Source organism: Ovis canadensis, chromosome X (assembly GCF_042477335.2).
Source record: "Ovis canadensis isolate MfBH-ARS-UI-01 breed Bighorn chromosome X, ARS-UI_OviCan_v2, whole genome shotgun sequence".
NCBI classification, from domain to species: Eukaryota; Metazoa; Chordata; class Mammalia; order Artiodactyla; family Bovidae; genus Ovis; species Ovis canadensis.
The window spans coordinates 126,891,731-126,914,005 of NC_091727.1; the positions used below are offsets into that span (position 1 = coordinate 126,891,731).

The following is a 22,275-nucleotide window of genomic DNA, read 5'->3' on the forward strand; positions in this document are numbered from 1 at the left end:
GGGCTGAAAACCCTCAGTTTACCAAGTTTTACAAAATGCACAAGTAGGAAAACCTGCGATTCAGTGATGACTCCTTTGTAAAAACAGTTTCCCCAATGGTGCATGGGCATGCACCCTCAGTTGTGTCTGATTCTTTGTGGTTCCATGGACTGTAGCCTGCCAGGCTCCTCTCTCCATAGAATTTCCCAGGCAAGAATACCCCAAGAGTGGGTTGCCATTTCCTGCATTTTCATGCTGAGTTGCTTCAGTTGTGCCCAATTCTCTGCAACCCCATGGACTGGAGCCTGCTAGGCTCCTCTGTCCATGGGATTCTCTAGGCAAAAATACTGGAGTGGGTTGCTGTGTCCTCCTCCAGGGGATCTTCCCGACCCAGGGATTGAACCTGCAGGCGGATTCTTTAGCACACACAGTGAGTGTGCTTGCAAAACTGTAGCACAGACACAGAAACAGGAAGGCATTTCCCAGGCCATTTCTACACTTTCATGTTTTCCTGTCTCTGCCAAAAAAAGCCCATATATCTTAGACACTGGAACAAGCCAAGAAGAAATTCCCGGGTAGCTTCTACCATGGCAGGGGATTTTTCCAACACCCGGAAAGAACTGTGTAACAGCCAGCTCAGAAGCCTGAGATATTTGTCAGTCCTGCAAGTCAGTAAATCAAATAATACCAAAATATTGAGCAGAAGAAAACAAAGCCTCGCTATGAGATCGTTTCTACCTAACTGGTTTTGACCTGCTTCCTCAAGCAGCCTATTATTCAAAGCTGGTTTTAAAGATAAGCTCCAATTTCACTTACAACTCCAAGGTGTTAATGCCTCTTTCTCCTTCCTGGTAAGTTCTGAGGTCAGACAGGCCTCTGGTAAGCCTCTTTCCTTTGTTCAAGGGAACACTCTTAAAGAGCCATTACTCCTAAATCAAAATCACACATCACCACCCCTACCCTGGGGCCAAAACAGAAGATCCTTTATGTCAGTGATTCTCAACCTGGGCTTCACATTATGGTTCCCTGAGGAGTGTCTAAAAATCTCGTTGCCCAGGCCTGACCCCAGACCAATTCAATCGCAGTCCCTGGGGGTGGGATCAGTATTTTTTGGCTCCCCAGGAGATTCTCTGTGCAGCCAAGGTGGAGACCAGTGGTGTGTGTGGTTGTGAATGCTGTAGCAGACTTCTATATAGGAGAGAATTTTTCTTTGCAGCAGCTTTTAAGCAAATATTTGTGGACTCCTGAGCTTAACCAGATATGATCTCTCTCATGTCCCCCTCCTGTTAGCCTTCCTCTCTCCTGCCCTGCTCTCTCACTCTTCTGCCATCTCCCAAAACTCGGCCTTCACTGTCACCCCAAATTAAGTCCCTCTTCTTCTTGGCCTCAGTTTCTCTGTCTGTAAAACAAGTCTTAAGTGAGATGAGGTTTGGAGAGGGCTGGGCTGGCCTCTGATCAAAACCCCTGAGGTTTTTTTGTGTGTGGGTCATGAATCATTTTTCTACCCTTATCATATGTCCAGGCTCTGAGTCCCTGGTACCGAGCTTTTCATTTTGTGTTTGCCCGCATGAATCAGAGAACTCCTTGTACTTGCAGCTTATCCTGGGTCAGCAATCTTCTCTCCCAAATTCTAGCTCCATCGAACCTCCTCCTTTCGGCATCTGTAGGACACCCACCAGCCAAACTGTCCTCTCTCTGGCAACTGTATTCCTTTGGCAAAACTTTACCAAACTCTAGAAAGGACAGAACAGTCTGTAATGGCCTTTGTGGAATGTGAGTTGATTGTGGCAGAAAAAGACATATGAGCCATTGTGGGAATGAAAAATATTTGCACTGAGAATACTGTCTGTGTGCATGATAATAAATTGATGTAAATTCTTATTGTGTGAGTTTTTATAGCAATCTACCAGCGTGGGCTTTTCTTAGATATAGAATTAATGTTTTCTTTCTCTTAACTCCAGCTCCTATTCACTCTCTCCTTCTCCCACCAAGGCCTTCCCACCCCCTAACCAGGAGAGTAATAATAATTCCCAAAGCTAAATTTTCTACATATGTATCTATAGAGCATAACTATAATAAATGTTTTATGGGATGGTGGGGTCAGGGGACCCCATAACTACCATCTCAATGTTCCCTGCTATTTCTGTCATTGAATATAAGGATCTTCCTTTTCAATTGCCTGGTTCTTTCAGGGGATCCCCCTTCTCTTACCCCTGACAATTAGCCCTAAAACACACTATTATTTGGTTTTAAGCCTTAAGGTTGTAGACTCTGTCCATTCCATTCTCTTCTACCCCTATTCTACTTCATCTCCTGGATGAGGGTTGCATAGCAGAATATGGACTTATCATGTGTCTTGAACACTTGCTGAAAGAGCAGTGATGGAGTCATCTGTACTACAAGACTCTAAGCTTTCATGAGGGACTGTGGCTTTCCTTGATCCATTCAACAAGGCTTTGATGAGCGCCTTCTAGAGGATGGAGACTATTTTAAGGTACTGGAGATACAGCGGTGGATACAGCAGTCTTCGCCTCTGGAGCTGACATTCTAGTATCATCCTACACAATCATTGCTTCTGTCCATAAAATGTCTGGGGTATCTGTGCCCTGCTGTGTGACTTAACCTCATTGCCTGCATCTGCGTGCATGTCAGTACCTCTTATCCAGATGAGACTTGTCTCCTGCCTCTTCTTGCTATCCAGTTCACCCTACACATTATCAGGACTCAGTGTTTTGAAACACAGCTTTTTTTTTTTTTCTCCCCCATACTTAAAAAAAAAAAAAAAGAAATCCCTGAAAGACTTCTACACTCTCACTTCTATTGCCTACCAAATAAAGTTCTCGCCCCTTAGCCTGTCATTTCAAGTCCTCCATGATCTGGCTCTAACCCACTTTTGGAATGTTATCCTCCAACTGTTCCCTTTTATGGATTCTATGTTCTCTGCTACACCTTCTCAACTTGGAAATCTCTGCCTGAAATATTCCTCACCAAGTCTGCCTGTAAAAAGTCTACTTACCCTTCATGGCCCAGGTTGCAAACTCTCCCCGACTACAAGCTCTCTGTCTTGGTCTTAATTTGCACAGCATTTTATCCTTCTCCTTTGGCCTCTATCACACTCTGCCTTGTATTGCAGGCAACAATCTAACTTCCTAAACCCAAAGGTGAGATTCTTGGGAACAGGAAAGGTACTTTACCCTGGGGGATTATTTCTCCCTCGAGGCTAGTCTGTGAATCTAGTCCGGTCTCCTACCAGGAGAGAGACATCTCAGCATGCTACCTGTGCTATTGGTCCTACACACCCCAATGTCTCTATTGGATTTGGGTGGACATGGAGTTAAGATTAGAGCTCATCACCAAAACTCATCACACAGCCTCTAAGGTAGCTAGATCCGTCTTAGTCTCCTCATGGGCAGAATCAGACGGGGCTGAGTTTGTCCTTTTGTCATTTCACAGAGGCATTCTTATCACCGCTCACACTATGATCCTCCACCGAGCCGACAGGCTGGAGGTCTGCCCCGCTTTCCCGGGGCCAGAAGTCACCGGGGAGCACTCATGGATTCGCAGCAAGCCTCAGGGACCATCGTGCAGATCGTCATCAATAACAAACACAAGCATGGACAAGGTAAGGGACAGGCTTCTTTGGTACCACACCCAGTTGGGGCCTCAGCAGCCCCAGCCTCTGGAGGGCTGGAGCTGGGAAAGGACCTTTTATCCTGTGCATATCAGACATTCCCACATGGATCACTTACCATCCAGTCTACCATGCCAGCGTGGACAAGCAGCTCCAGGGGACTGTCAGTCCAAAGGCCATAGTTTATATTTCAGGCATATATGTCCTTACTTAAGGACAAAAGGTGAGAAAGCAGTGAATCTAATGCACCATCAAGCATTTTATCCCTTGCCCCTGGAGGTTGAAAGTCATTTGGGAAGGTTCACTGGGGCTTTAACAAGATGAAAGGTGGTTTGTTTTCCAGCCAGACACCCGATCTTCAAAGGTACTCAGCTCTGAACACTTCTAAATTTCTCATCCGAACCTTAGAAATAGCAATTCTTACCCCTCGTTGCCCCAGCTTCTCCTGGGACTCTCGTTGAAGGTACTTATTCCAGGCTCCATACACAGGGATTCTAATTCATAGGAGGAGATTATGCGTAGAAATGAGTAATCCAGTGAGAAATCCAGAAACCTCCTGGCTGAGCCACAGGCAGACTGATTAGGTTAGTACCGCCGTGTAGCCCACTCAGATGACCAGCTGACTACAGCAGGTACCCACACGAATCCACGGCCCCATTCCCTCCTGCACATAGTTCTACACCGAGACCCTGCACCACACCTCCCTACCCCACAAGTAGTGGGGTGGGGGGAGAAATTCAATCAAATAATTGACTGCTTCTTACTTTTCTAGGCATCCTGTCAACCAGCTCATCAGAGCACAAGCTCAGCTGGTTCCTTATTATGAAACCACAAACATGTTTTGTTTCCTTTAAAAGAAAAACAAATCAAAGGCAGTTCTCTGAATGGGTTAAAAGCAATAACTTATTAAACCGAATGATTGAATAACATGGGTGAAAAACAATCCGTTAAAAGAACTCCTACTATAAATCTCAACAAAGCTAGTCAGGCCAAAGCTAGTTGATCACATCTGTTACTAGTTAGATGTAAATTTCAGATTACAGATTTAAAAAAAATTAATTGCTTTTGAAACTAAGAGGCTTAAAAGAAGAACATTCAAAATAAAACTCTTAATAAAAAATGGTGATACATTAGCAGAATTGGAAATATTTACTATTGATCTGGGTTTGATTTGAAATTTATTATTTTGAAATTCCAAGGCATTCTGATATGAATTTACTAAAGGAGGAGTTTAGGTAAAGATGCAGTTTGATTTTCAATCTTAAATTGCCTTGAATAGATTCCATTTGCTCTGAAAGAATTTCAAAGTCTTAAAAAACAGGAGGGGAAATGGACTTTGAAAAATCCTAAATCCCATAATTTCCACAGACCTCTTCATTTTCAGAGCAGAGGCTCATCCCTTCATTTCTCCGTGTCCTACAAAAGCCCCAGCTGGTTTACATTTATTCGTTACCCCCATTAATTTGGACTCAGCCGTTCTCTCCTGACCTTTTTCTATTATAGTTCACTGGAGAGTCACTTGTGCTCACCTCCAACTCCCAACACCCCAGTTGGATGACTCAAAATCATCTTGAGAATTTGTTGGTGAGGAGAAGGCTGCGTTTTACCCTAGAGAATCGATCTCACTGTATCACCCTTCAGAGTGTAGGCTCTCACCTAGTCTGGATGATTCCCCTAGTCCAGATGTTTAGGGGAGAGGTAACCTGGCTCTCCATCACTGTGGGTCCTGCCTGCCGTGCTTCTATCCCTCCTGCTGACAGCATACTCCTCTGAGATACATCTCCTCTGTCCCTTGCTAGACCCCAAGAGGAGAAACAATAAGACCCCATCATTCTTGAGTCCAGCCTAAGTTTTCCTGAAGCAGAATCTTCACACACGTGATCACATTGTCCAGAAGGAAATGCCACTGTCTGGCGAGGAGAGAGAAGTGGGATGGACAGGAGAGAGAACAACACATCTGGTCCATCTTGTCCTGTGATTCCATCCTCACTTTATCTTTCTGTAATTTGGTTCCTCTCTGGATTAGGGCCTTTGAAATCTTTACATAGATTTACCTGTTAGAGTGCCTAGTACTAGAGCAGCTCTTACAGAGGATAAGAAAAGGCAGCCAACATCGTCCATATTTCCTAATGTGACCCAGTGGACTTGAAGAGAAAGAAATAGCCCAGTGAGTCATCCTTCTGAGGCCGTTGTCTTGCAGCCAAATCATTCAGTTCCTAGAAACGCCCCAAGTGGGGCTCCTTCTCCCACCCTTGCCCCTCCTTAAGTGATAGGACCCACCCTAGAGATGTTGTTGATTTCAGTGCCTACAGGTCTCCCTGGGTATGATGAGATGATGGGAATAATGAGAAACACACCCAGTCCCTGTCATGGCTGGAAATCTCCAGAATGTCTCGGCACTTTCCAAAAGGAGAAAACTCATTCTCAGACCTCCCTGTTTGCAGCATGGGCAGGTCTTACACCGGAGCCTAGCTCTGTGCCTTACCTTAGGAGTCAGATATGTTTTGGTTGGTTTGCACTGAAGGTTATTCCTCTGACCCTTTCCCTTCATAGGCCCCACGGCCTGCAGCCCAAATGCTTGTTCTTGCAAGCTCCACCCGCCCCCCCCCCACCAAAAAAAACCCTGGAGCTGGTGACTTCTCTTCCACTCAATAAATGTAAGACCACCAAAGGGTAGCTGGAGGGCAGGCAGTGATTCACTGTAGCCAAATCTCTACAGCCACTATGAAGAGATGGGATATTACCAAAAGATTAGAGGCAAAAAAGGCTACCTTCCACCATTTACCCAGGAGGGGTGGGTCCTTTTCCTCTCAATCTTGTCTCAGCACTTTCTTTCCCATGTCAGAGAGTAAGCTAGCACTACTAATCTCCATACCCACCTGTGTTACTAGATCAGATTCTCATAGCATTTGGCCTGAAGGGATTTGCTTCAGGATCTGGAAAAACTCAGCACTTTGAGAAGAGCAGTAGTGTTTGCTTCTAGCCTCCCTGGGCAACAAACCTTCCTGGGAGATTTTCATGCCTAGAAGCACATCCACCTGGGCCATCCCAATCCTCTATGGAACTGCAGGTCTGAATGCATCATTCTAGCCGAGGTTCCTTATCAGACACCCAGGACACACAGAACTCTGCTTTCATACATCCATTCATTCCTCCATTTAGAAGATATTTATTGATGGCCTACTGTGTGTCAGGCCCTTGTGGGCATCCAGAGGCCTGTTGAAGATCTGGAATAATTGCTGACAGTGGAACAAGGCCCACGCTCTTTTTGGTTACAGAAGCTGCTCTGTGAACCTATCTCTATGGCCACGACAAGAATGAAGGATGCTTGATGTCTTAAGGGGTTCAGGGCTTGGGCTCTGAGTACAGGGGCCCATTTCAGCTCCCTAGCCTTTAATTTCCAGTCCTGCATTCTCTTCCAGTGTGTGTTTCCAATGGAAAGACCTATTCCCATGGCGAGTCCTGGCACCCAAACCTCCGGGCATTTGGCATTGTGGAGTGTGTGCTGTGCACTTGTAATGTCACCAAGCAAGAGTGCAAGAAAATCCACTGCCCCAATCGATACCCCTGCAAGTATCCTCAAAAAATAGACGGAAAGTGCTGCAAGGTGTGTCCAGGTAAAAAGGCAAAAGGTGCGTTGGTTGGAAGCCCTGCCTTTGGTTGACCAAAATTCCTCACATAGTCATCCTCAATGTTCTTTGAGCATCAGAAACCTGCCATGTAATTGTAACCGTAATAGTTCTACCAATAGCTAATAAGGAGCTATATCTGCTCCCCTTTTGAAGGGCTGATAAGGTGGTTGCTTGGAAGACACTGACTTACCAGAAATTGGCTAGGGATTTGCTTGTGTCTACCACACCTCTGAACCCATGTAGCCATAAGGACTGAACTTAAACCTTGCTTTTCTAAATCCTAGAGAAGTTAGGTTGTTGTGATTATTAGGAAGGACAATAGCCTCCTTCGTTAATATCACCATTTAACTTGTCAAAGCACAATTACATTCATTTTCTCTTGCAGACAGGACTAGAAATGGGTGAGGTACAGTGGAAGGAGAGTGGGTTCCGGTCCTAAGCTGCTGTGTGACTTTGGAAATGTGCTGGATCAGTTGATATCCAAGCTTCCTTCCAATACTAAAATCCTATGATATTATCATTTCCCTATTAAAGAAAAGAAAATTAAGGTGTATAAAGTGAAGTGACTTGCCCAGAGTCACAGAAATAGATAATAAAACCAAGGCTTGGAACCCAGGTCGCTTCCAGCCCATTGTTTTTTCCAGGCCAGTAGAAGATGTGAAGTGTTTGTTTGTTTGTTTGTTTTAGTAAAGGCAATCGATTAGTTAAATGGTGGTTTTGACACATGAGCTAGAGAAAAACACAGTCCATAGTATTGGGGTTGACAGAGTACTGGATTGGTAATCAAGCATTCTGGCCCTGGCTCTGCCACTGCTTTCCTATGTGACCTATAATGAGTCACTTCACCTCTCTGAGCCTCAGTTTTTTTCTCTATAAAATGAGAGAGTTAGAACAGATTTCTTATGGCTTTTCCAGCTCTAACCTTCTAAGACTGAATGAATTAGTCACTTCCAGGCACATGAATTTATCATTTCTTGTGTTTACCTGCAAAGCATTATTGTAAACATAGATTCAAAAAAAAAAAAAAAGAACAAATGTTTTAAAATGTAGGCAAAGAGTTAAATCATTTATTCAATTTAGACAATTCCTCATGAGTAACAGGTAAACATGAACTTAGTCAATGTATATATGTATTTTGAGTATCTTCATGTAGGCCAATGGTTCCCAAACTTCTCTGCACATTGGAATCCCCCAGAGAGCTTCTAAAAATACCTATGTCTCATCCCCAGCTATTATGATTTAAGTCATTTGAGGCGTAGCCTGGGGTTTGGAATTTTAGAAGACCCCCAGGCCTTCTTGTCTGTAATTTGCAGACAACTTTGGGAACCACTGCTGGAGGCTCAGGTTGGTTTATGGTCTTGCTAATCAAAGTATGGTTTCTGGACCAGCAGTGCCTGGGAGCTAGTTAGAAAGGCAGATTCTCAAGTCCCACCCCAGACCAACTGCATTTTAACAAGGTTGCCCAGGTGATTCCAATGCACATTAAAGTTTGAGAAGCACTGATTTATAGCACAAACAGAATCTTTCTTAATGTAGCAACCTTCATCTTCCAAAGTAAACAAGGGGCAACATGTGGGTAGGAAGGCCAGGAGCTATCTGATATGAAGTGGAGGACTGGAGCATTAAGGTTGATGATGAGAGATACTTAGTAGGGACAGGGAGAGAGCACATTCTGTGGATATGAACATGGCAGCCACCCAGCCACGATGACCTTGTAACTTCCAAGTTTACAATCTCACTGGAACCCCCAAGCCTTTTAGTGTCACTTAGAAGTAGGTCCACCAATACAGTGTTCTCTCCTGTCAAGGGTCTAACACCTAGGATTGTAAAAGTAATAGAACAAGATAATTTCAGACACAAATTAATATTTACCTAGACTACGCAGGTAAGTTAAACCCTCTTGCTATATAATATTCCAATTTGAATCTCACACCTTCAAACCAAATCCCATTTCTTTGTATGGTTAGGATTGGATGGGTGTAGGTGATTCAAATAAGAGGGAAGGACACAGAACAAGTGCTGCCTTTCAGACTAGTGGCATTTATTCAAATCTTTATGCTTATCTTTTTCTAAAAAAATTATTTATTTTAATTGGAGGCTAATTACAATATTGTGGTGGTTTTTGCCATACATCAACATGAATCAGCCATGGGTGTACATGTGTCCCACCTTACACTCTTCGGCTAAGCAGTGCTACTAGAAATCCAAAGAAAGTGATCAGAGACATACAGATATATACAAACAAGGATTTTTACTGCAGTGCTGTTTACCATAGTGAAATGTTAGAGACAACCTGAAAGTCCACCAGTATGGCAATGGTTAAATAAATTGTGGTACATCTGCACTGTGGTGTATTATACAGCTATTAAACATCACCATAGAACAAGATTTAATGGCACAGAAATATGCTTGCAATACATCTATTAAGTACAAAGAACAAGCTACAAAAGAATATGTAGTTATGATCCCACTACTTGTGTTTATGAATAGCGTTGATAATATGCTTAGACCGAAAAAAACAAAAACTGGAAGGACATATGGCAGAATGTAACAGTGGCCATCTTAAGGTGACTGGATGATGGGCAATTCTTATTTTCTTCTTTTTGTTTATCTGCATTTTCTAAATTTTCAGCAGTAAATGTGTATGACTTTTATAACTAGAAAAAGAAATAAAGGCTTTTATTTTTTAAAACTGCTCTCAGAATCCCAATTGGCAATATCTTAAAGAGTCTCATTGACTAAACCTGTTTCTCTGGAAGAGTGGCTTTTCCCACTTTCCCGCACTGCTCAGACATGTAGAGATGGCAGACTTACTGGGCAACATGGAGGAGAGAGTGTCTTGTCCCATTCAGTCACCTGCCCTCAGTAGGCCACACACAGGTGTCTGTGAATTGTAAGTTTTCTCTGATAGTCATGTTTCCCTCCGAGAGTCACTAGCCACGGAGGTGACTTCAGAGCCTCAGGGGGCATGCACTTGTTCATGCAGCATGCAATCTGGAAACACATATTCTGTGCCTACTGTGTGCAAGACATGGTTCCAGGCACTGAGAATAGGGAGATAAAGCAGACAGATGCAGGCTACTTGCCAGCAATGCTCCTTACATCCTGGCAGGAGAAGAAAGACAATGAACACAGAACAATAAGGTAATTTTCTGTGGTGCTGAGTACTGGGAAGAAAAAAAACACACACACAGAGATCAGGTGAATGGGACAGGCAGGGTGGAGCATTTTCAAAAGACTGGTAAGGGTTAGCTTCTATGAAGAATGATGTTGAGGAGAGTCCTGAATGATGTGAACAGGTGAAAAAGTGAAGTCATGACATCCTCAGCCTCTTAGACAATGACACAGAACACAGAAGAAAAGGAATAAAGGAGTGAGCAGGGGAGAGATTGACAGAAGAAAGAAGAGTAAATTCAGTTATTCATGCTGAGAACAGAAAAGAGAGAAAATTTGCAAATGATTCAGTCAAAAATTTTCTTAGAACAAACGATTGCAGGGCCCTCCAGTAACAAAGCAAGGCCAAAATGTAGGATGTGAGTTTCACCTCTCTCTTGTCTTTGTTCTGGTGGAGGCTGGCCTTGCTTTATATATCAGTGGCCATCTTCGGAGCTGTGTTGGACTTCTACTGCCTGGAGTTTCCCCAACTCACTCTCAACCCCACCATACTACCCAGAATTCCCATAATGACACATTCCTTTTGGGTTACAGCAGGAAAAGGTTAAGACTTCAAGCTTGTTTCTCGGGCCGGGATAATACTGATACATCTCCTGTGTCAGTCATCCCCACTTCCGTAAGGAATGGTTTCTCAGTTTCCTAGTTCTGGAGAGCTCAAGACATGAACGTTCTCTTGGAAAGTGGTAATGGCCAGAAATGACTTCAGGCATGTCATGCTTCCCTGGAAGGAAATGAAAGTAGGTGAACACGCAGTGATCAGGAAGCACCTTGAAGTGAAGGGTGTGGAATGAAGAGGTTGCCGAGGAGGTAGTTCAAAAGACACACTCTGTTTATTTACTCTTAATATTTTCACGTGCCAGCCTGGATGAGTCACTAATGGATTTTGTTGTTTGTCGATCCCTTGTAGTGAATAAATTAAGCTCTTGGAGGAGAGGGGTTGTGGGACAGGCTGACTTTTTAGGACACTGGGAGAAATTTTTAGCATATTATAGGTACTTGCAGTCCCTTCATGGATTTCTTATGGCAGTTATAGCTATAGCTGGTGAGCAGGATTTAACACATGAACCAGACTCTCATTCTAAAGCTGGTAATTAATACACAGAGGTTCCTGTATACTCCGTGACCTCTTTCCCCCTCCACTCATTTGGAAAGTGCTAGCACACATCCCTTAATTACCTAGCATTTCACCAAAAAAGACCAGCCCACCAAGTAATTAAATTACTGAAAAGAAAGACAAAAGGGGAAAGTAAGCTTGACTCTAGGATAATCTGCAAATTGTGTAATACAACCTGAAATCACCCAGAGAAGACTAGGATTTTGTCCTTCTAGTGCCTAATGGTGGTGGGAATGGGAGAGGTAATCAGGTCAGCAGGAGACATGCAATAGCAATTTGAATACAAACTCTAGTCCAGATGCGTGTGACTGGGTAAGAGTGAATCCCCCTAATTAAAGTCACGGGTCCAAAGCGCTCAACACCCAATGCTTTCATCAGATATTCTTACAGATGGCTTCTGCACATAATTCAAAATCTATCAGGGTGTCCTCGGCTTTTCTTTGTTGTTCCTGATTTGAGCATTACGCTTTAAATACACAGCTGAAGAGGGTGTTCATTACAAGGCCAGTAAGAACTTAACTCACTGATAACCAAGCAAGGGCAACTTCTTTTGGTAGGGGGCTGGGGAAAGAGGAGCATAGAGCAGGAGGAGTAAGGGGGCTGGTATCCCTATGCCTGGAAGTTGAAATCCAACAATTTAGTGTATACTTTAAATGATCCATAGTTGAGGGATTTGACCAACTTTTTTGTGTCTTCCAACCATTCGTTTGGCACAGTGTACATATGACTAATCTGACATCTAGGTTTTGGCACTGGTGTTGATCTGGTATTAGCATTCCCCTTGAAAACAAATCAAAGAGTGTTCAGAAATGTCAGCCCAATTTGGATAGATCCTTTGGGCAAGTATATGCACATAAATGAGTGTCATAAATGTTTTCTAAGTATACCTAAATGACGTTAGGAAAGTTAACTGAGGCCTTCCATCAGCCCATTCCTTGGGTCTCTGTTGGCAACACTGAGCTAGGCCAACCATGATCCTGACCCAGCATGGAAAATCCTCTGTTCCCTTAAGTGCCCAGCACCTTTGTATCTGGTCACATTCTTCCTCTTTGTGAAGCTGCACTTTTCAAGTGATGGTGGATCCATTGTGGGTTTGGGGCCAGTGTTCTGTCATCACGTGGACTTAAAGGTCATGTGCTCTTTTGTGATCTGGTGACTATTACAGTGGCAGTGAAATGTTGGTGGAATTTCTATCTCTGTAGGAATGTCCTTGTAGATTGTCCACTTTTGATGCTTGTGCAGTGCTGTGAATGCTGAGACTACATAAATGCAGAGGTTTGCTTTGACTTTTGGAAAACCATGACAAATCTCTACTCACTTCCTGATTCCAGAAGAACTTCCAGGCCAAAGCTTTGACAGCAAAGGCTACTTTTGTGGAGAAGAAACAATGCCCGTATATGAGTCTGTGTTCATGGAGGATGGGGAGACCACCAGAAAAATAGCACTGGAGACAGAGAGGCCGCCTCAGGTAGAGGTCCATGTTTGGACCATTCGAAAAGGTGAGCCAGACAACATTAATCTCTTGTTATTATTATTATTTTTTGTAAGGGGGACACAGGGAAAGAAGGGAAGAGTCATCGTTTTTCTTCAGCCTGTTCCCCTGTTTCAGTCAGAAGATTTCCCATTTGCTTAGAAATGAACACATGACTCACGCAGTTGCTATTGTGCCCTTTAACTGTGACCTGGGCTAAAAAGTAAGTATTGACCATAGGGTCTGTTGTCTTTCTCACACAACCAAGGCTGGAGGAGTGGTTCTTAACCCTGGCTGCACATCAGACTCATCTGGGAAGGTTTTTATATATCAAATGCCTGATCCTACCCACAGAGAGTCTGACTAATTGTCCAGGAGTGGGGCTTGGGCTTAAGGGTTTGTTCAGAAAGCTCCACAGGTGATTCTGGTGTACAGCCGGGATTGTAAACTTCCCAAATGTAATCTACTGTTGTTTCCAAGATGAAGCTCAACAAACATGAAAATGCATTCATTCGGTGCCAAGCAGAGTCTCGAATCATACTGAGACCTCTTGCCTCAAGAAAATTATAGTCTCACTGGAGGGACAATCCCAGGCATGAGGTCCCATTCCTTTCCTGATTACTCCCATTAACTACCCAAGCAAGCTACATTCTGTTCATTGTGAACCTACATCTATTCAAATCATTCCATAGCTAAAAGACTAAGGCTGATCTAGTCTGGTCAAGTTTTCAAGGAATCCAAGTGTAGAGGTGACATTTCAATTTGGAAACAGTACACATCCTTTTGCAACTGGATCCCACCTAAGGCTCGAGAGTGCTCAAACTCAAGTAAGTTTTGGCATCATGCAAGGTGCTAGGGTGAGACACAGCTACCTTGCCCCATCCAAGATATTTGAGTGCAGTCAGCCAAGGGGAGTATCTAAACACTTGTGTTTCTAACAAATAGTCGGATGATGCTGCTACAGGCAGTACTTGGACCCATCTTTTGAGGAACAACTGCACTAGTATTTGTGGACCTTTTTTTGTCTCCTTTCTTTCTCAAAAGAACAGGAACTTCTCTGTGCCCCTTTAAAAATATTCTAGAACACACATATAAGGCTCAGCACTGTTTATTTTTGCTTTTGACCTAGGCATATTGGTTTGCCATCTCTTAACTCCTTAGCTCCTTAGTCACCAGGACTAAGCACTGTTCTGTTGGCTTCCCTACTGGCATTGCCCCACAGAGGGGTGTGGATGCTTTTCAACTGGTTACTATCACCTCTAAAGAGCCTGTTGTACACAACACTGGGTCATCAAAGATCTGTGCATGCTGGACAGAGGAAAACCCAGGTTCCATGTCCGCTGCTCCCTGTAGACCTCTAGAGGTTTATTTAAGTGGGCTGGTAACATTGCTCCTAAACTGCAAGGCAGTTTTCTATTGTTCACATGTTATTCTGATGAAAGCTATTTGGGCAAGGTTGAGACTGGGAGCCCGGTTATTTTCACTCTGCCCATTTTTATAAGGGAAAGCAAAAGGAGCTATGATTGTTTCCCAAAGGAAAATATGCTTTCTGGGGAGTTTAGGAAGTGGGATGGCTTCTCCATTTACACAAATGACCCATGTGCAAAGCCCGCTTCAAGTTCTCACTGCTGAGCCAGGGGAGCAGCCCAGTGGCTTGGCAGGGACATAGCCAACTCAGACGGGGGGCAAGGGCAGAATGTCTAATACTGCCTTTGGCTACAGAAACTCCAACCAGCACCCATGCTTGATTCCCCGTGGCTTTCCCCAGGAATGGGTCCCACAGTCAGCAGCTCTGTCTCCCTTATCTCCATCCTCTGGAGAACCAGGGGGAAGGTCAGTGAGCCAAGAAAACAAAAGCAGTCAATTATAACCCTCGAGTCAACCAAGTTCCTGGTTAAGCACATTACACAGCCCAGCTCGAGACTCCTAAGCCCCAGTAATGAGATGATATGCTTAGCTCAAGCAGAAAACAGCGTTGCTGGTTCCAGACAGCACCTGACCACCTGCCTGATTTTTTGCTTGGCCCCAGGCATCCTCCAGCACTTCCATATTGAGAAGATCTCCAAAAGGATGTTTGAGGAACTCCATCACTTCAAGCTGGTGACCAGGACAACGCTGAGTAAGTGACAACTGTCTTCTCTCCTCCTTGGAAAACACATCTAGTTTTCCACATCTTGTCTCCCCAACTGAAGTACCGGCTGTGTTCTCACCGAACAGGAGCAATGCTCCTCATCAATTTTAGAGAGACTATTCTCTCTCTCTCCTCTGGGTGATGAAACCCAGAGTCTTAAGAGGTTCCGAGGTCTGGTCTACCCAGATGTGGAGATCTCACATCTGGAAAGCTATGACCTCACTGGTGGGGCTGAGAGAGACAGAGAGAAGATGACTGCATATCAATTCTTGGATTGTCTCAAAGTTCTGATTGACTCCTTGGAACTTCCCTGGGTGGTCATGTTTCTTTAAAAGCACTCAAGCCTACTAGCAACTCTCCCTAGGCTTTCTAGGCTAGGTGGAGCCTGGGACTAGATCCTGCTAGGCACCGAGAGAGGGAGCGAGGTGGGGGGAGGGGGTGAGAGGACTTCTAAAGGAATAAAAGGCACAGAATTTCTATCCACTGGGAATTCTAATGGGTGAGACAGAACATGAAAGTGTGTTCATTATGAATTAATATACTTCTGAAGAGGTAAATACCTAAGTGTTCAGGGAAATCTGTGAAAAATAATGAGATGAGAGCCACGTGGGCTTAGTCGGGGAGGAGGTGGGTTTTGAAAGAGAAGGGTGTGATTGGGCAACAGGTCAGGAAATCAGTCCAAGGAGAGGGTACATCATAAGAGAAGACTCAGACAGGAGCACACAAGAAATGTGGGTGTGGGTGACAAAGAATCACAAAGGCCACATAGGTTGCACAGAAAGGTGAGACAAGTTGGAGGCAGGAAGTAGAGGGCCTGGAAGAAGCCAGTGAGAAGTTGAGATAGCAGGCAAGGAGCATGGGTAGTTGCTGCAAACTTATACACAGTGTATCAAGTGTATGAAGATGGTGCCTTGGAAAGATGTTTCTTGCTTCTCAGATGCATTTATTAAGCATGTATGACTTTGAGAAGCCATATTCTAAAGAAGCCAGTTGTTGTTGTTCCATCGCTCAGTCACAACTGACTCTTCATGAACCCATTGACTGCAGGACACCAGGCTTCCCTGTCTCTCCTTGCTTAGATTCATGGCCATTGAGTCAGTGATGCCACCCAACCATCTCATCCTCTGTCACCCCCTTCTCCTGCCCTCAGTCTTTCCCAGCATCAGGGTCTTTTCCAATGAGTCAGCTCTTCACAGCAGGTGGCCACAGGATTGGAGCTTCAGCTTCAGCATCAGTCCTTTCAATATATATTCAGGATTGATTTCCTTTAGGATTGACTGGTTTTATCTCCTTAGAGTCCAAGGGACTGTCAAGAGTCTTTTCCAGCACCACAGGTCAAACGCGTTAATTCTTTGGTGCTCAGCCTTCTTTATGGTCCAACTTTCACATCCATACATGACTACTGGAAAAACCATAGCTTTGACTAGATGGATCCTTGTTGGCAAATTGATATATGCCACACTAAGAAGTTGTACTTGATCTCCAGACAAGAGAACTCCAGTGGGGGTTTTTAAGCAAGTGAATGATGCATTCAAATCTGGATTTTAGAAAGTGGTACTTGCTATATGGGGTGGAAAGTGAGTTTCTAGTGAGAGAGCTGGTGATCATCTGTAGGAAGCTGTTAGACTGTATTAAGTCAGTTAGACAGAGGAGGAGGTGTCCCTGTGAGGGGCGGAAGTTACACCATCAAGATCAGGAGCAAAGAGAGAAATTAGTTTAGAATGACTCCAAATTAGCAACTTTATAGAGTGAAGAGTAATACTATTCACCAGTAGGAAACTGGAGAATGAGAATTGGAGAAAAAAATGAATTTTATTTGGAACATGTTTGAAGTCCATCTGAACAGAGTTATCCAGTAGGCAGCTGGACATAAGATTGGTAAGGTCAAGTGTTTATTCTGCAGGAGATGAGTAGACAACTAACTGGATGGTAGAATTCAAACGGAGTTGGAAGTTCCTATGAGCAGGGAATAAAGGAGGCAGAATCTAGGATCCCACGATCAATAATGTGACTTTTGAAATTACCAATTAATTTCAGAGAACATATTTTTGTTCATACTGTGAGCCAGGCATTGTGCTAGGCACTGGGGCACTTGGACTATGATTTAAGCAAACTCTTCCCATCACAGTTAGCATTGGGGGTGCATAATGGAGGTAGATGATGTGTTCCTCTGTGTGCAGCTGAAGGCAGTGAGTGATGAGATGATCCTGCAGAGTCACCTAGGGACAGAGAAGTGCAAGCCTGACCCTGTGTATAATGTGCCTGTCAGATCCTGGTGCACTGCAGGGCTTCGATGGAAGCTGCTTTCTTACATGACCCATCTCCCCTTTCCCATCAAATCTAAAAGACTAGAGAGAAGTGAAGAATCCAAGTGAGAGAGGAGCAGCAAGATGGGAGGCTGTAAGGAAGGGGGGACATGATCTCCTCTGGTGAGAGAAAGAAAAGAGGTTCAATGTCAGTTCTGGATTAAGATGAGCTTGCTGACCTTGGACAAGAGGTTCTCCAAGTGGCAACCTTATGGGGATGAAAGGAAGACTGAAGAGGGTATGCAGGTGGGCATTTTGTTAGGAAGCCTATTTGCCAGAGCAGGATGATAGCAGGGGAAGGAAAATCATGCCACGGAGGGACCAGGAAAGTTAGAAAAGGGATGGTTCAGAGACATCCGGTGGTTTCCAGCGCTCAGCACAGGGTACACGCTCAAAACTGCTTGCTCAGTTAGCATGACTGGAGGAAGAATAGAGAAGTTGGTAGGGACACATTGGAAATGTGGACAGTTCTGGGGGAGGGGGGAGAAAACAGGGACTGGAAGGGGACCGGAATAAAGATGACAGGAAACGGAAGGGATGCAGTTGTGTTCACTCAGAGCAGAGAGGGGTCCTCTGGTGGATGTGATACTGGAACTCTCAGCATGTGGGCATAAGACAAAGCAGAGGGGAGAGTTGTTGTTGTTGTTGTTTTTTAATATCCTAATCAAGTTTAATGGCAAGTCAATTAAAAAAAGATTGACTCAGTCTAAAATATATCAATAGACAAAGCAAGCACTATTTTACCAGTTCTTTGTGAAGGGCCTTCAAGTTTTTATGTTCTCATTCTTAGCATTTAGTATACATTTAAATATATCTAGAATGCTTTTATTTTAATTTAATATATTTTTTACTTGGAGGAAAATTGCTTTACAATGTTGTGATGGTTTCTGCCATACAACAATGCAAATCAGTCATAATTATACATAAGTCTCCTCCCTCTTGAGCCTCCCTCCCTTCCCGCTCTCCCACCCCCCTAGGTCATCACAGAGCACCAGGATGGGCTCCCTGCGTTATACAGCAACTTCTCACCAGCTATGTATTTTATACATCATAGTGTATATATGTCGATGCCACTTTCTCCATTTGTCCCACTCTCTCCTGTTACTGTGTCCACAAGTCTGTTCCGTCTGCATCTCCATTCCTTCCTTGCAAATAGGTTCATTAGCACCATCTTTCTAGATTATATATATATATATATATATATATATATATATATATATATATACGTTAATATACGATATTTGTTTTTCTCTTTCTGACTTACATCACTTTGTATAACAGGCTCTAGGTTCATCCACTTCACTGGAACTGAGAGGGGAGAGTTTTTGAGAAAGGGTGGCAGGAATAAAGAAACGAGCAATAAATAATCAAGTAACCCAAACTAATATTCAGGCCTCAGAGAGTAAGCCAAGCCCCAGGAATGCACCAGGTACAGGTCCCCAAAGTGCCTTATTTGACCTACTGCCACCTAAGAGCTAACGACCTGATGGTGAAGCAAGTCCTAAATGCTAACTAAGTAGACGGTAAAAATCCCAAGAATAACACTTAGGTTTTACTCTTGGGATTCTGACAAATGCTGTGTGTTGAAACGAAGACCATGTGACCCATGTTCCATATCTGTCCCCAGGAAAGTGTTTCAGGAAAGGTCTGTTTTGCTGAAAGTTCATGACGCCTGTCTTCGAGCTCCCCTGGCGGATCTGTGAGCATTCAGGGAAGGCTTGGGTGTGTCAGTTCTGCTCCCCATTGGCTCTGCCCCCTCTCACATCTCTGGGCCACTTTGTGTTTGCCTTTTAGGCCAGTGGAAGATCTTCACTGAAGGAGAAGCCCAGATCAGCCAGATGTGTTCAAGTCGTGTGTGCCGAACGGAGCTTGAAGATTTGGTCAAAGTGTTGTACCTGGAAAGGTCTGAAAAGGGCCACTGTTAGACAAGACAGACAGTATTGGATAGAGTAAAGCAAGAAAACTCAAGCTGCAGCTGGACTGCAGGCTTACTTTGCTTAAGTCAACAGTGTCCTAAAACCCCAAACTCAAATGCAGTCAATTATTCACGCCATGCACAGCATAACTTGCTCCTTTATTGGAGTGGTATGTCAGCCCTTAAACATCTCCTCCAAAGAGACTAGAAGAATTTCGAATTCTCTGTGGGAGGAAGAGGGCTAGGACGCCACAACACTGCTCTAGTGTCTGGGAGAATCACATTTCTTTACAGGTTAAAGAGTAAACAAAACCTCTAGAAAGTTATTCCAGTGAAAGAAAGAGAAGGGAATTGCTTAGTAGGAGTTCTTTAGTACAGAGAAAATATTAGTATGAGATTCTTCTCTTTAAAATTTAGAATGTCTTGTGTTTAAATAACTTGCTATATTCACACACACACAGGTACACATACACACGTGCATGCGCACACACACATACTGAACTACAGCCTTCATTCTGAGGCAAGGCTAGTGTAGACTCTCCCCTGCTTTCCCTTGCCTGACTCCCAGGTAACTTGGAGGCAGTTGGCACCCAGGAGGATAAATAAGGAGTTGTGAGTAGAAGGCTCTGCACTTGGGTCTATGATGTGGTTGTTGATGGCACCGATTCTGGGAAAGAATAAAAACACCATTTCATGGCTGCCTTCACTCTGAGGTGGAAAAGAACTTTTACCTTATGACACCACTTCTCTTTTCTCCCTAAACCTCCATAAAGAAGTTAGAATTGAGTAAAACTTTTAGAAACTGAGTCTACATAAAAGAAAATAGTTATTTAAGGAAAGAGTTGCTAGAAGTCAGCAAGGTCAGCCATGTGTTTTCAAGTCAACAAAACTCACCAATTAACAGCTCAGTCCTCACTTACTGTCCTGAAGTCATAGTTCTCTAGTCCAAAAATTTTAGTTAAATGATGAAATTCTAGAAGCTTCTTAAAAGGGCGGTTCCTTTTCTCCAATTACAGGAGTTGGTTTTTACTTGGCAAAGGGACTCCATCCTCCCAAGCTTAAGTTAGGAGAATTATCGCTCACTGGGGGAAATGGGGATTCTGATAACAATCCTTATCCTAAGCCTTCCTACTGTTCTCCTCTCATGCACCAAGCATGAACCTGAATCATGGATCCCAGTGAGGGCTGCTCCAAAAATGTCTCTTTGCAGCCTAATACCAGAGCCCAAGTGATCCATTCTGAGGGAAAACTATAAGTTCTCCACAGCAGGAATCTCAAACCTGCTTTCTAGATTTATCTCCTCAGGGGGGCCTGGATGAACTCTAATGAATACTTAAATATTAAGGACCGAGAAATCCCATTTTTCCTACTCTGTGACCATAAGTAAGATGAACATTTTTTTGTTATTTGACACCAATAGGGAAAAATGTAAAAGGTCCAGTCTTTATGGCAACCTGGCATAAAGGAGTCTGTTCTCATCACAGAGACTGAGGCCTGGTGGGCAGGCCTTCAGGGGACCAGCCTCTCAGACACATTGTTCTTGAGGAGGGGAGGGGAAGGAAGGAGGACATCCAGAGTATTAGTGGTGGGGTGGGGGGGTTGAACATTAAACAGCTGCTGTCTCCCACCCAGAGGTGGCAGTATTTCCATAGCATGGAAACAAGTCATTGGATCCTGAGTCAGTGGTGATTCCCCTTCTGATGACTCAGCCCCAAAACCTTCCAACCCAGGTGTTCTCTGAAAGCTCAACCTGAAGGGAACACCCAGGGAGCTTCCCTAGATAGACTGTTGCCCGCAGGGGCCGGGACACACCTTGGCCAGGCGCAGTGTGAAGCAGAAGCTGGGGTGCTGGGCAAGGCCAATGTAGAAACCCTCCAATGTTCAGTGTTGCAGAGAGAGAGAAGAGGCCGAGCTGCCTGTACTTAGTAGAGGAATGGATGTGGTTCTTCTTGTGTATTTATTTGTACCATAAACACTTGGAACAAGCAAAGCCCATAAGTACCACTTAGCAGCTGTAGCCATTTTCTAGTTAACTCATGTAAACAACTAAGAATAACATAACAGTATTACCCTTTCACTCTTCTCACAGGACATGTACCTAAATAGGGTACTTATTTATGTAGTCGCTGTATTTCTGGATTTTTAAATTAATAAAAAGTTCATTTGGAAAAATCCTGTGCAGGAATGTCATGTGACTGACTCTGGGCAGCACGGACCTTGGGCTGGGTAACTGGTGATGGAAGGGCCTGGCTTTTGCACACTCAGCCTGACACCCCTCTCACACTACAGCCTCATGATTAGGAGTGAGAACTTTGCAGTCAGATGACCTGGGTTTTTAATCCCAGTTCCACACTTAGCAGCTGGGTCAGTCACCCCAGCTATAAAATGGGGATGATAGTGGTACCATCGACCTTTGCCTGCAATCTTGCAGTGAAATTTAATTCCATCAGTTCATGTTAGGTGATTAAACTAATGTCTGGTGCATAGTGAGCATTTACTCATGGCCATGAATGTTCAAAAATGGCATGGCACTGAAAATGGCCATTGATTTATGGCTTCTATTTAGGCCAAGACATTTAAGAGCCTGGGGACAGAAGGCCATTGACATGGGTTTCAGGGGGGCCTTAATTTTGGTCTGCTGCTCAGTGGCAAATTTGCATAGGGAACAAAGTAAAAGTATTGTCACATATTTCAATCCAGACTAAATTCCCTCAAACTCTTAATACCAGCTAAATTAGTGCTATCACAGAAGTCAAAATACAAGAGATCTGCAATGTCAAATTATGTAAGGTCTGAAAAGGAGACTGTGTTTAGTTGCTCAGTCCTGTCTGACTCTTTGCAACTCTTTGGGCTGTAGCCTACCAGGCTCCTCTGTCCTTGAAACTTTCCAGGCAAGAACACTTGAGTAGGTTGCCATTTCCT

At 43.9% G+C, this 22,275-nt stretch overlaps 1 protein-coding gene across 9 annotated transcripts in view; it reads left to right on the plus strand.

Moving 5' to 3' along the window:
* CHRDL1 (chordin like 1) overlaps positions 1–21,525 on the plus strand; it is a 142,742-nt gene extending 121,217 nt beyond the window's left edge. For 4 of the 9 annotated variants that reach the window (XM_070290914.1, XM_070290916.1, XM_070290915.1 and 1 more), the window contains exons 8-12: positions 3,433–3,601; positions 7,033–7,242; positions 12,862–13,029; positions 15,031–15,120; positions 19,233–21,525. In XM_070290914.1, the coding sequence (XP_070147015.1) occupies positions 3,433–3,601; positions 7,033–7,242; positions 12,862–13,029; positions 15,031–15,120; positions 19,233–19,363 (768 nt within the window). In that variant the 3' untranslated portion in view covers positions 19,364–21,525. The remainder of the gene's footprint in view (positions 1–3,432; positions 3,602–7,032; positions 7,243–12,861; positions 13,030–15,030; positions 15,121–19,232) is intronic. The other 5 variants (XM_070290920.1, XM_070290921.1, XM_070290922.1 and 2 more) reach the window with 2 other exon arrangements.
* The last annotated feature ends 750 nt before the right edge of the window (positions 21,526–22,275 follow it).